Here is a 14,907-nt window from a genome sequence, read left to right on the forward strand (position 1 = left end):
TTTTAAATCATAGAAAGAATATTTATTTTAAAATAATTACAATATAGCTATTATTATAAAATATATTATAATGAATATTAATTAAATTATATTGTTATAAAACCAAATGGTCTCATAATACTACTACAACATTAATTATAATAGTTTTAATATATAATAAAATATTTTAGAACAATAACAATTATATATCATAATATTATAAACCCATGGTGGTTTAATAAAATATATTTTATATTTTAATGTAATATATAATAATTATTATTATAAAATGTGATTATGGATTATGAAATTATACTGCTATAGCATTTCATCATAATGATATCATTACAATATTATTTTATAATATTTTTAATAACCATATATTGAAATAAACCTATATTTAATAAAATATAAGTTATGATAAAACAATAAAATGAATTATTATATTATAAAATATGATACTATTACACTTAAATTATATTATATTTGATCATACTATAATTCTATTAATTCTAATATTATTTTATAACCGTAACATATATAATAATTATAATAGACCTTAAGTGAATTAATAAAATATAACAATTATATTTAATTGTAAAATGCAGTTATTATAAAACTGAAATGAAAATGATAATGCTATTATAAAATGAAACTATAATTAATATTACAATTTAATTATATTGTTATAATATTATATTTTATCACAACAATATACTTATAATATTAATTATAATATTTAATAACTACTCAATTATTAAAAACTATAGATATTTAATAAAATAACTATTTTACATTTCATTATAATACATAGTAATATTTAAAAACATTATAATGAATATTAGATTTAAATTATATAAAAAATATAACTATTATATAGGGGTGTCCCGAATAGTCGATGATTCGATTCGAGGAGCCTGATTCGACTCCCAGTCTCACAGTCGAATATTCGCGGGGTGTTATTATTATCATGCCATTTTGGCTATATGTGGGTGCTCAGTGTCTGATTTCACATCGAACTACCGGTTTTCTCCCAATAAGTTAATATACAGCCTATTATGATAATGCTGTAAATAAGAATCTTAAAAGAAAGAAGCTTTCTAATCCGTCACAGACAGAGGAGCATCTTGGCGGCAGGGATTTAAATCTTTAACAAGACTCAAACTGACACAGGCTGAGTGGAAGACTTCTTTTTTTTTTATCGATCAGGCAGGGTACAACAAGTGATTTCAAAACATTTCAGCCGGTTTATTTATATCGTTTATATATTATTTATCCCGTATAAGATGCATTTGGTTGTTACGCTACAATAAAGCACTTCATTGTAGTAGCCTACTATACGGTGATTATTTCTTCAGCACGCGGTGCGAGCAGACAACAATGCAGAATATTAATAACTATGACTGGCACTGTCATATACAAAGCATTATAATGAGAACACTATTATAATAAAATGCTGTGATTTTTTTTTAATGTTTAGTTGTGTTTCTGCATGTTATTGCGTGAAGAACGCGTCCACAAAAGGAGTTCATTCAGAGTCGCGCAGACGCGTTCATGTGCATTCGGGGCGTTTTGTGCAGATAGCCTATAAGTGGTAATATTAATGTTATGTTATATAAATAACGAAGCGTATTCTATGCGAGATAAATGAGTTAAATCCCATTGATTAAAAACCGGCTATCATATGCTTCATTCTGGTCATCTTCAGCGCGCAGCTCAAAACAGAAATGCAGAACGTTATAACTCATATACATAACATTATAATGAGAGCACTATTGTAAAAAAAAAAAAAAAATTGGTTGTGAATTCTTAAGGGTTTCGCTGACGTTTAATGTTAACTATCTTTTAATCAAAACATAAAACATTATTCACCCCGTTTGTATCTGCCAGGCGTCCGTTACACATTTTCCCTGTGTATTTATGACTGTCCAATGTCTGACTTGACTCGTGGTAATGTATTTTGCCCCGCCCCCAAATATATGATTCGACTATCAGTCGACTATCGGCATGATTCGAAAATTCCGATTCGACTATGAAAATCCTTAGTCAGGGACACCCCTACTATTATATATTAATGTGTTATGTTATATTATTGATAGAATTAGGTTTTAATAATGTTTAAATGCTAACGTTTATTAATTATAATATATGGTTATGAATAGAATGATAAAATACAACTTATTCTGTACTAATTACATTTTAATACTAATAATAAATATAAATGCAAATTAACATCCACTTTATATTATGAAACACTCGAGTTACAAACAAAAAGACTCAAAACAGTAAATCTAATATTATAAAATGGATAGTTTTATAAGCCGTATGATTTGAGGCATCATTTCTATCTGTAGCACAATTTCGGCTCAGTAGCCCGAGTATGAACACTAGTAATGGTGACGCCTGCCTCAGCAAACCCCACTAATGAGTGCGTTTGCTGCTTAATTAGGGCTGACTAACAGAAAACCCTTCATTACGTCTGAAACGACTGAGTGGTAATTAGTCAGATGTGACTGGCTCCGGAGCTCCGCGTCAAACCCCGTAGCTGGAAATCTGTGCTAAATGCGTCATATTATGACTATGATTGAGCAGGATTCCCGCTCCGCCGGAGTCACAAACACCAGGACGAGGAAAACCCCCCAGTGATTTAAAGGATAACTCCACTTCCAGAATAAACATTTCCTGGTAATATACTCGCCCCTTGTCATCCAAGACGTTCATGTCTTTCTTTCTTCAGTCACAAAGAAATTAGGTTTTTTGAGGAGATCATTCCAGGATTTTTCTCCATATAGTGAACTTCAATGGTGCAATGGTTTAAAGGTCCAAAATGCAGTTTCAATGCAGCTTTAAAGGGCTCTACATGATCCCAGCCAAGGAATAAGGGTCTAATCTAGCGAAACCACTGGTCATTTTCTTGAAAAAAACAACATTTATACTAGAACTGTCAGTTGATTAAAATTTATCATCTAATTAATTACATGTGTCGATTAACTAATCTAATGAAATCGCAAATTAAATTTGGCTGTGAAATTACCAACATAAAATTATTTAAGTCCATTATTTTGTTAAATGAGAAAGTATCAAGTAGACATTACAAATAGTAGCTTTAGAAATAAATATTTTATTTGTTAAAATAAAAATAAAAAAATTTAAAAAATGTATTGGATCAAAAATATAACATTTATAACACATACGCTACAACGGCCTAACATAAACTATGGAACATAAAAGAAGATAATTTGAGAAACATCTCAGTATTTTTTGTTCATACAATAAAGTCTAAAACTATGGAAATCCGTTTCCGCCACTGAATAAAACATTTAAAAGGTAATTGCAACTTTTTCTCACACAACTCTGACTTTTTTTCTCATAATTGCGTGATATAAACTTGCAATTGCAAGTTAAAAAGTCATAATTCTGAGATATAAACTCACAACTCTGACTTTATAACTCGCAATTGTGAGTGTATATCACGCAATTCTGTGAAAAAAGTCAGAATTTTTTATTCAGTGGCGGAAATGGGCCACTGAATATAAAACAGCTTAATTGTCAACAGCCTTTTTTTTTTTTTTTTATGAAATAATGTTCTAAATAAACTAAAACTGCCAGCAGGTGGTGGTAAATGCCTTTATACATCATTCATTCGTTTGTTCGTTCATTCATTCGTTCGTATATTCATTCGTTCATTCATTCGAACGGCTGATTCATGCAGGAATGAAGTAAACGGCTCAGTTCATGATTAGGCTATTCATTGAATCATTGGATTCATTCAAAACACGGATTAATTCAGAAACTAAACCCCGATGTGTCGCTCACAGATGCATAACAGTTCTGACATAACGGCTTTAAAGGTAATATTTTCTCTGCAAAATTGAGCAAAACAGATAATATTGTGTAAAAAAAAAAAAACAATATTAACTACTTATTTACTGAACTGTTGTATAAAATCACATTTAAACTCATGATATTCCTGACAAAACAGCACTCGTGTGATACTGCTCTCGCTGCTCATATGGCATCGCTTATCATATGATAAAAATATGAGACAAAAACTCATACAGGGGCATTTTTTGCCCAACATTTTTAATTTTAGGAGCATAAGTGCATTTATGGAGTTATTACCCTATTTGTCAATAGTCAACTGTATGGACTGTAAGACGATGTACAGTTCTGGGGGCGGGGCCAGTGCATTAACGGTGTTAAAATATTTTAAATGGCGTTATTTTTTCATAAATTAATTAAGTTAACGCGTTAAGCTGACAGCCCCAATTTATTCACTTTTTAACCAGAAATGCTGGGCTTGCTCTAGCTCTGCGCCTTCACACAACATAATCCTGTTGGAAAAGTTCTTCATATTTTTATTTCGTCTAAAAACATAGCATATAAGCACTCAAGCACACGGATAAAGCTTGCCACAGCACTGGCAGAAGTAATGATTATGAATGTGTCAGTGAAAAACAGTAAGGAGGCTGCATTAACATTTAAAAAATGCATTGATGCACTAGTGATTTTTTTTTGTTTTCGGTTTAAGAGATGAAGTCGGCAACACTGACTCATCATGATGAGATGATGGGGCTGTATGCATGTTTCATAAGGATTACATAATCTGAGAATATTTGTTTTCCATTTGAATTGGTTATATATATGAAAACAGACATTTCACTCTTTATAGATAGCCTATATATTTTTTCCATGTTTGTAAGGCAAGCATACACAGAGTTTAGCGTTCAAGTTCACAGAGACCGAGACGGCAGAAAGTGCATCCTGTTTACTTTAATTATTTTACAAAAGCGCACAATATTTTGTTGTCATTGTGAGTGTATGATCAAAAATGAGGGAGTATTTTAACACTTGAATAGCGCACATTTCCCATTAGATTGAGCGGCCAGGCAAAGTTGCTAATAATAACAACATATTTCAGATGATAAGCCATATTTGAGGTCGATGAATGATAGGGCGAGCATTTGGATGTCCTGCCTGATATACTGTATTACCAATAAGACTAGCCGTTAACGATCTGTCCGTCGCGTGACTTCACCAATGTGATTTTTTTTTTCTTCCTGGGACTAATAAAATTTTGGTCGAATAAGCCTCTTCTGGTCGACTATTTGGGGGCAGCCCTACCTAATAAAGAAGCGCATCGCAGCACTAATGCAAGCCGAGCATTTGTGGTTAAAAAGTGTAGAAATATACAATTTTTATATTAAGACCCTTATTCCTCGGCTGGGATCGTTTAGAGCCCTTTGAAGCTGCAATGAAGTCCGCTACATGGAGAAAAATCCTAGAATGTTTTCCTAAAAAAAAAACTAATTTCTTTGCGACTGAAGAAAGAAAGACATGAATATCTTGGATGACATGGGGGCGAGTATATTATCAGGAAATGTTTATTCTGGAAGTGGACTTCTCCTTTAAGACGTCTCGGCATCCGCGGGAAGTGTGAGTCTCACCGTGGCGTTTCCAGCGGTGTCCACGTATGGACAGGCTGGTGACGGCGTTGCGGGAGATGCGGGAAGCCGTGGGAGTGATCTCCACCTGGATGGAGCGAGTTCCCTCTTTATTGGCCTTCAGAGACGCGCCGTGGAGAGATGACTTGATGGCGTTTCCCACCTGAGCAAGAGTCAGACTTTAGAGCTATAATAGATAGATAGATAGATAGATAGATACACACACACACACACCTAAAAATATATATTATTTGTTCTATAAATGGAATTTTGCAACTTGTGTCATTTGTAACTGCTTCCATGTTGTTATAAATCCATTTCTTTTAATAAAACTAATAAAAGTTCTAAATTAAATTAATTAATACAATTAATAATTTAGAGTAATATAAATTAAGGAGTTAATTGAGAGAAACTCAATTTATGGAAATCTGCAACTGTTTGGATATTGTTCTAAATCATAATTACATTTAATAAAACTATTAAAATTATAAATATATAATTTCCTAAAAAATAATTGCATTCAAATTCATTAAATATGAATTATAAATTGCTAATTATTATTAGTTTTTTTAAATAAAATTTATATTTTTTATTATTATTAATTTTTATTAATATTAATTAATATTAATTTTTTATAAAATAAAATAAAATTACACTATATATGTACCAGTATATAATCAAACCAGATTCTATTTTAATGCACCTAATCTCACCTTAATTTCAATAAAGGCTCATTATCAAATCCAATCATTGTCAGGGCAAGTATTTACTCTCCTACCATAAGTAATTCCTGCTCTATGGCAGTTTGTGTGGTGCTGTGAGAGCTTGTGTTGGTCATTCTAACAGGATCAGTGAATGAATGTGAGAAATGCTTCAGCTGGATCAGTGTAATCTGTGCTGAAGCGTCAAACACACCAGCAGCGCCTCTGGGAAGAGCTCCAGCTGTGATCGGTACAACACGTCCTCCAGAGCCCTCGAGCCCAGCTCCACCTCACCGTTACACCTGCGCGCACACACACACACACAGACAGAGAGACGGACGGACAGACAGACAGACACACAGAGACACACACACACACACACAGAGACACACACACACACACGCAGACAGACAGACAGACACACACACACAGTTTGCCCATAAATAACATTTCTGTCATTGCTTACTCAGCCTCAGTCCATACTCGTATGGTGTTATCCATGGAACACAAAAGGATTATTTATTTAATTATTTTTAATCAGCCAAATGGACGTGATTATTGGCAGATGCCGATTATCTCAAAATGGCCAAATACTGAAGAATATTCTTGAACATAATATTTTTTTTGATCACATCTGTAAAGATCCTTCAAAAAGATAATTTTGTGCTCCACGGAAAAAAATAAAAATACAAATTAACATCACCAAAATGAAGTAAAACATTTTTTTTTTTTTTTTTTTTTTTTATTAAAACACTACATGAAAAAAGAAACAAAATGAATAAATAAAAGTATACAGCAAGTAGAAAAAAGTAATTAAATAACTATTAAAAATTTGGAAACTTATACAAAACAAAGCAACTTATTGTTACCCAGCCAAATGGAAACGGTTATGGGCAGATTCTGATATTCTGTGCATCTCAAAACGGCCAAATACTGGCCAACATTTTAGTTTTTTCATACAAGTATGACCACATCTGTCAGGATCACAAAAAAGATCCTTTTGTGTTCCACAGTAAAATAATAATTTAAAAAATAAAATAAATAAAAAATAAAGTTATAAAATGTTGAAACAAAAAGACAAAGTAAAAAAACAAGTATTATTATTCAAAAAATTCATAAAATCACATAACTATTTATACATTTGGGAACTGATATAAAAGGGAAAAACTTACTTTTAATCAGTCAAATGAAAATTGATTATTAGCAGATAATCTCAAAATTAACTGGCCAAACACTGACCAATTATTTTTTGAAGAATATTTTTTGTATTCTACAGGAAAAAATAAATAAAAACTATAAAAGTATGCAGGGTTAGAACAAAATGATTTGAGTAGAAAAAGAATAAAAAATAAAACAAAACTACAAATTACATAACTATTTTTAAATTTCGGAACTAATACAAAAAGCAACAATTTAATTTCAGTCAACTAGATGGAAATTATTATTGACAGATGGTGATAATCTTAAAATGACCAAATATTTGATGAATCTTTTTCATACATTAACAAAATCTTCCAAAAAGATATTTTTGTGTTCCACAGAATAAATACAATGATAATTAAATAATAATAGTAATAATTAAAAATAAGGTATACATGCTTAAAGCAAAATAGCTGAGTAGAAAAATAAATAAATAATTAATTAATAATAATAATAATATCAAATAATCTATTCTTTTAGTAAGCATCTACCTAGTTTCACTTTGACCAGAACGGTCACATTAAGAAAGCATTAAAGAAATGTGTGATAATGATAATGAGGTGGGCGGGGCGAGTGGAGACTTGAGGCCACACCCCCATCAGCCACTCATAAACACGTCTGATAACAGGTTTGTTCTGAATGACTCACAGTGCGAAATGAATGCCGGTGATGAGCTGCACGAGGAACTCTGACGTGACCATGAGTCTCGAGCTGATGCCTTTATACCGCCGCACCTGCTGCCGCGGATATCCGCAGATACTGACTCTAAAACACACCAAAACACCAGCAAACACAAACAACTCAATCAAAATCGGAGTCACGTTCAATGAAAAGCCCACGTTTGTCATCCACCGGTTTAAATTCATTACTAGGGTCAGTGTTAAGTGTTATCAGGCCCATGAGGGAGTGTGATGTGACCTTTGACCTGCTCAATCTGAGCCCTGCAGTCGAGGGAATGATCTTTGCTCACTCAGCTGTAAACGTCAGCTGATTGGTTGAGTGATCAATCATGTGACCATCACTCAGTGTGGGAAAACAGCGGTCACAGAGTGCATTCAGGTTCAGGTCTATAAGAGGATCAGGGTGACTGGAAGCAGAGAGGATCATGGGTGGATTTGAGATGAAGAGATGCATTATTCACAACAAACCCGACCTGAAGACCCGATGAGAGCAGATCTGAACCGCACACGGTCCAAAAACCAGACTGAACAGAGTCTGCCTGAACTTACCCTTAATCCATTTAAATAAGTGAATATTCATTTATTTTATTTATTTATTCATTCATTAATTTATTTAGTAAATAAATAATAATGTAGTATTTTTTAAATATTATGTAGTAAATAAAAATGTACTTAAATTAACTTAAACATCAAATAAAATAAAAAAAAATAATAATTTATTTAAATGAATATTGAAATTAAATGAATTGAAATAATGAAAAATGCATTTTAAATTAAATTATTTAAATACAAAGTAATTCAACCTTCAAAAAATGAAATATGTATTTAAATAAATTTATTTAAACAAATAAATAATTAAAATATGAATTGAATAAGTAAATGAAAATGTATTTAAAATGAAACTTAAATAAGTACAAAATATTTATATATATAAAACTTTATATAAAAATAAATAAAATGTAAAATAAATAAATTATTAAATTTTTTCAAATAAAAATTAAACTAAGAATTTAATAAATTTAAAAAGATTATTTAAAAATACAAAAACAAAAATTTGAATAACATTTTAAATAAATAAAAACAAATAGGCTTGGTAATCAATGAATAAATTAAGGATTTTAAATTTTTTTTTTTTTTTTAATTTGGAAACTGATACAAAAGGGATTAACTTATTTTAATCAACTAAATGGAGATTGACCTACACTGATAATCCAAATATCAGCCAAATTATTTCCCTGGCTGATATACATCGGTCCAAGTGAGTAGGTTTGGATAGAAAGTTACCAGCGACACCACAAGGAGGCAGGAGACGAGCTCAAGATTATATATTTCTTAAAGCAAACAAGCAGTTAAAGCAGTGAATCATTTAATTTTGACCATACAAAACGTTGGTGCTAAAACATTTGACATTTCAGTCAAACGCCTCTGTGCTGGTCCATCACATCCCTCAGGGGTCGTTATAAAACGGCTGAAACTGTATGTTAGTGTGTCGAACCTGGAGCTGAGCTGACACAGAGACTGCAGAGACGAGCTGCTCATGTAGCTCAGAGACGCATTATAACACAGCAGCAGAAACGTCAGCACCTCAAACCTAAAACACAAACACACCATCAAATTAGAGCTTCAAAACACACCATTCAATCCCCAGTCAGCACTCATGTGCTGATTAAAAATTGATGGCTATAATAAAAGCGTGGGGTGTGGGATGAATATTTGATGCGCACCTGTTCTGCGCGGTGAAGGTCTCACGCTGCAGGTGGGGGCCACTGTACACCACACGACTCAGACCGTGATTGGCTAAGGCTCCTTCTGTCAAGGCCAGAGAGCCAATGGAAGACGGCTGGAGGCGGGACAGAGAGAGACGGACAGTCAGGACAGATGCAGAGTAAGTTGGCAACGACACCACAAGGAGGCAGGAGACGAGCTCAAGATTATACATTTTTTAAAGCAAACAAGCAGTTAAAGCAGTGAATCATTTAATTTTGGCCATCAAAAATGTTGGTGCTAAAACATTTGACATTTCAGTCAAACGCCTCTGTGCTGGTCCATCACATCCCTCAGGGGTCGTTATAAAACCGCTGAAACTGTATGTTAGTGTGTCGAACCTGGAGCTGGAAAATAACACATTTGCACTCTCTGAAAAAGATTGTTGTTCATTGTCCAATTAAAAATAAATGTTATAATAAATGGCTATAACTTGCTTGAGGAATGTTATATGTAGACAAAATTTTATTTGGAAGTGTAAAACACCCAGATACAACTTTCTAAAGAAAAAAATCTGTTTCTGTTTCGAGTACATACAGAGTAAAAAACACCTAATTGTTGCTTGCGTTTTTCTTAAAATTCTGGAAATTCATTCATTCTTAGAAAAATACAAAAGGAAAATTGGTACTTTAAATTGGCTAGACTGAAACTTATGATATATGGCACTTGATGCTGACTGCTAGAATAGGCCTGAAAAAACAAAGAAAAGTGCAGGCGTGTCAGACGTCCCAAAAATGTTCTTTAAGGGTTAATCGACGTGTGACAACACCGATATCACCCCATCCTCGCTTTCTTTCGTTTTTAAATAGCTTGTAAAAGCGCATTTTACTTTCACTTTCAAATTAGCGGCAATTCGGCATAAAGCAATTGCTCATTTTTAGTTAGTTTGAGTTTTCCCTCTTTTCCTCGCTTTCCTTCGCTGTTAAATAGCTTGAAATCACTGTGCGCATTTTACATTCACTTTCAAACTTAGCGGCAATTTGGCGTCAACTGCTTGATTGCAATTCAAGCAAAAACAAAATACAATGTCAAACTCACTTAGCCTATATATAAATCATAGAACTTTTATTAACAAAACGAGTAAAAATACACCATGCTACAGCCTAGGCTATGCCTAATATAAAATAACAAATAACTTACACAAAGTTTAAATGGATATAAAAAACTGTAAATAAGTAAACACTGTGGAACCAAATGAATAAGAAACATGGAACGTTTATTAGCAAAACAAATAAGAAAGCTTGAAGGCACGACATACACCTTGATGTCACAGCAAGACAGAGACGGATCGGATCGGGAAGTTTGATCGACTCACCTCGTGATAAATCGATGGCTTGGATAAGGAAGGGATGGTGAAGGACAACACTTTACTCTGCCCGTCTTTATCAACGATTTCCTGAGAGAGAAATGATAAACATGACTGATTCAGACACATGAGGGAACATGCAAACAACAAAACACTGCAACTGTACTGAAGTTACATAATGCAATAACCTTAATTACAATGCCTTCAAGTCATGTAAAAATAATCATATTTATGAGATTTATGAGCACATAAATGTGTTGTATTTACTGTATTTAACTTGTTTTGTGTGCTGTTGATGAAGAACAGCTATAAAGCTCACCCAAAAACACTAATCATTTTAAGACAACAGGCTTGCATTAAAAAATAAATAAATAATTTCCCATCGGTCTCTTTGGCAGAATGATGAAAGCAACCAGATAAAGCATCAGTTACACATCTAATGCGATTCTTTGCACTGCAATTTCATTTTGTTCCATTAACACTGAAAACAAAAGCTGCCCGTCATTGTCAGAAAGTGACTATTTCACCCCCTCCCCAAAATCTGATCATTTTAAATATTTAAATAAATGGAAATGGGGATTTTCAATGCTTTTTCTTACAGCCACTTTCTCTTTTGTGATGCTCAACAATCTTGTTCTGCACATCAGAACTATATTCTTAGGTTTTACTCCTTGTGATGGATGATTAAGGGAATTTGGCCTTTGTGTTCCTCATATTTATAATTCTGTGGAACAGGAAGTCATGTCTGGACAATTTCATGCTCCTAGTCACCCTGAAAAAATGTAAATATGAATGGGAATATTCTTCAGAGATATTTTACTCATAAGAATTTCTAGGGGTGCCAATAATTGTGGCCAACATTCATTGGAGAAAAACATTTATTTCATCATGAGATTTTCTCCCCACTTTCAGTTGTTTTACTTCAATGATAGGTTAGAATTTCGTGAATTTTTTTAGTGAAAGATCAAAAGGACAAACGATGCAGATTTATTTTCACAGCCACCTTTGATCAGATTTACCAAGGGTGCCAATATTACTTGAGGGAACTCTGTGTGTGTGTGTGTGTACATATACACACACACACACATTACATTTTTGTAAATTGCAATTGTAGCTCACTGTGCTGTTTGTTTGTTTGTTTGTTGATTAAAGCCTTGCCAGCTTCTGTGGCCATTTTCAAGGCAAGAAACATTTATGGTAAATTACAACAGACTTTAAAAATCTATTTTTGCACCAAAAAAAACCTCATAGAATTATATTTGGTAAAAACAATAAAAAAAAAAAATCTTCTAGTGTTAACTGCATAAAAAAGGTTTCTTACAAAGTTAAACCCAGCACAATCTAATAAAACATGTTTCAGGGATAAGGGATTTGTCTCTGAGCTGTAAAGCTGTGCTTGTGTATAATATGACAAAAACAGACCATGATGAAGCATTCGGTCACATGGAGAAAGTAGCTTGTATCTGGAAAAGCTGCTTTAAAAAACCACTGAGCTGCTGTCAGAAACACGGTGAAGCTAGAATAAAGTTCAGCGCTTCTTCACTCCTCGGCACTGATCACAAGTAAATAAATGGTGAACGTGTCACAAGTTTGATGAGATGTCGAAACACATTTCAGCACAGTCGTGATGAAAGTGCAGAGCGGATCCGGTTCACATGACTCGAGACTTCTTCAGAGCATCGAGTGAGATTTCAGTGTTGCTCTGTAAATACAGGGCACACACCGGCCGCTCGCTGATTGACAGGTGACCTACTCTGACATTCAGGGCGACTTCATGGGGCGTAAAACCCATGAAAGACCACCGACGTCGCTCAGCGCCGGGCTTCCCTTCTCACAGCCGGCTGAAAACACCACTTCCTGCTCAAGGCAAAATCCACAGCTAAAGTTCACTGGAAAAGCCTCTCTGAGCCACATTTACACCATTTCTTGATATGATTTTCAAGGCTCAGTGAATAGCCTTGAATATCTTTCAATGATTCTTATTTGCTGATTAAAAATGAATGACTAAAATGAAATAAAACAATCATACGATATAAACACAGAAACTCAAAGGTCTCCATGACAACACACCAAAATAAAAGTTCTGTTTTATGTGAAGAAATTGTGACAGAAATATACTACTATTCTACAAAAGAACATGTGTCTCAAGGTAATACTACTACTACACTAATAATAAAACAATGTAATAAAATATTAATAATAATTAAATTATTATTAGATTATTATTTAACTTTTGAATCAATATTATTATTAAAAACACAATTTAACGGTAAACACCTGATGTGCTACACTTTCTTTGCAAAAAAAGGCCTGGTTTAATTTTTATTTGATTAAAAGATAAATTAATTTTAAATTAATTAGACATGCTTTAATTATTAAAATTTTATTAAACCATTAAAATTAAATCCAGAAATATCAAAATGAAAAATGCAGAATTTGGCTAATAAAGAAATAAAATCATTTAAAATAATAATAAAATAAAACAGAATCTGAGAAAAAATAAAACGTACTTCATATGGCCCTAAAAGTGTTTTTTTTGTTAAAAACACTTTAACAAAAAAGTTGTTAAACTTAGTAAATTGTTGTTAAATTGTGTAAGCTTCATGATTTTAATAAATTAGACATGCTTTGTGATTACTAAAATTACTATTGATTAATAAAATACTAAATTTAACTATTAACACAGAGTCCAGAAAAAAGGGAAAAAAGGAGTGCAGAAAAATGAAGGAGAAATTTTTTTTTTAATTTTGGGGAAAAAAATAAAACTCATTTCAGAAGGCCCTATAAACATGTATTTGTTTATTAATTTATGTACATTAATCTTGCAAAGTTTTTTAATTATGAAACAAATCCAATCCAACTATCTAACCATTCTTCAGCTGAACATTCTTCAGTTCAGTGTTGATTCAATTTAGTGGATTCAGTCATTATTCAGGTCAATTCAGTTCAATGCTGATTCAATTCCTTTCAATTATAGTGTCAATTTTGCCAAGTTCATCAATCATGAAAAATCAATTTATATAAAGCAGCTCTACAGAAGATAACCGTCTCATTATTCAACTAAATTCAGCTGGAGTTCCCACCGGAGAGCGTCAGTGCAGTCATATGGATAATATTTCATCATATGCTGTGTCTATCGCATGTGTTAGTTGAGCAGGGCACTCACCAGGTTGTAGATGCCGAGCAGAAGCGCCTCGATGCAGCCGCTGCAGTGCGGATCTCGTCCCGCCGTCACCGACAGGTAACTCCACACCAGCTCCGGTAGAAACTGCAGAGTGAAGCGCTGTAAACGCGGCTCGCCGCTGCGGTAAAACTCGAACAACTGATGACACACGGGCTCCAGCAGCTGACACACACAAACACATCCCCGTTACTAACCAGTACAGCACCACTACACCAAACACACACCTGATACAGAGAGATTAAAGCAGGATTTTAGATGAAATCACTTATACCCAAAAAGTTTGTGTATATACAATATATATACACACAATTATTATAATATATTATTTATTATTATTCATACAATTAAATATAATTGTATTTTATATAAAAAAAAAGATAAAGTAAAATAACATATCAATTTAAATACTTAAATTTAATTTATTTAAAATAAATTAAATTTATCTAAAACGGTTTTGCAAATTCCAAAACCTATTCCCCTAAAATGTAAAAAATTATATATATATATATATACACACACACATACTTAAATTATTTTATTTGATATAAAATGTACAAAAAATAAATAAATAAATAAAAGTCTAAAGAAATTACAAAAAATAATAATAATAATAAAAAATAACATCTTTTTTAATTATATACATTTAAAT

At 32.7% G+C, this 14,907-nt stretch overlaps 1 protein-coding gene across 5 annotated transcripts in view; it reads right to left on the reverse strand.

Annotated features, from left to right (window-relative positions):
* The window catches only part of hycc1 (hyccin PI4KA lipid kinase complex subunit 1), a 50,366-nt gene that overhangs the window by 6,903 nt on the left and 28,556 nt on the right, over positions 1-14,907 (reverse strand). For all 5 annotated transcript variants that reach the window (XM_058753253.1, XM_058753249.1, XM_058753251.1 and 2 more), the window contains exons 4-10: positions 14,241-14,420; positions 11,084-11,164; positions 9,729-9,844; positions 9,500-9,595; positions 7,973-8,089; positions 6,339-6,426; positions 5,427-5,586 (exon numbers count right to left, since the gene is read on the reverse strand). In XM_058753253.1, coding sequence (XP_058609236.1) covers positions 5,427-5,586; positions 6,339-6,426; positions 7,973-8,089; positions 9,500-9,595; positions 9,729-9,844; positions 11,084-11,164; positions 14,241-14,420 — 838 coding nt within the window. The remainder of the gene's footprint in view (positions 1-5,426; positions 5,587-6,338; positions 6,427-7,972; positions 8,090-9,499; positions 9,596-9,728; positions 9,845-11,083; positions 11,165-14,240; positions 14,421-14,907) is intronic.

The sequence above is a fragment of the Onychostoma macrolepis genome, chromosome 19 (genome assembly GCF_012432095.1).
Source record: "Onychostoma macrolepis isolate SWU-2019 chromosome 19, ASM1243209v1, whole genome shotgun sequence".
NCBI classification, from domain to species: Eukaryota; Metazoa; Chordata; class Actinopteri; order Cypriniformes; family Cyprinidae; genus Onychostoma; species Onychostoma macrolepis.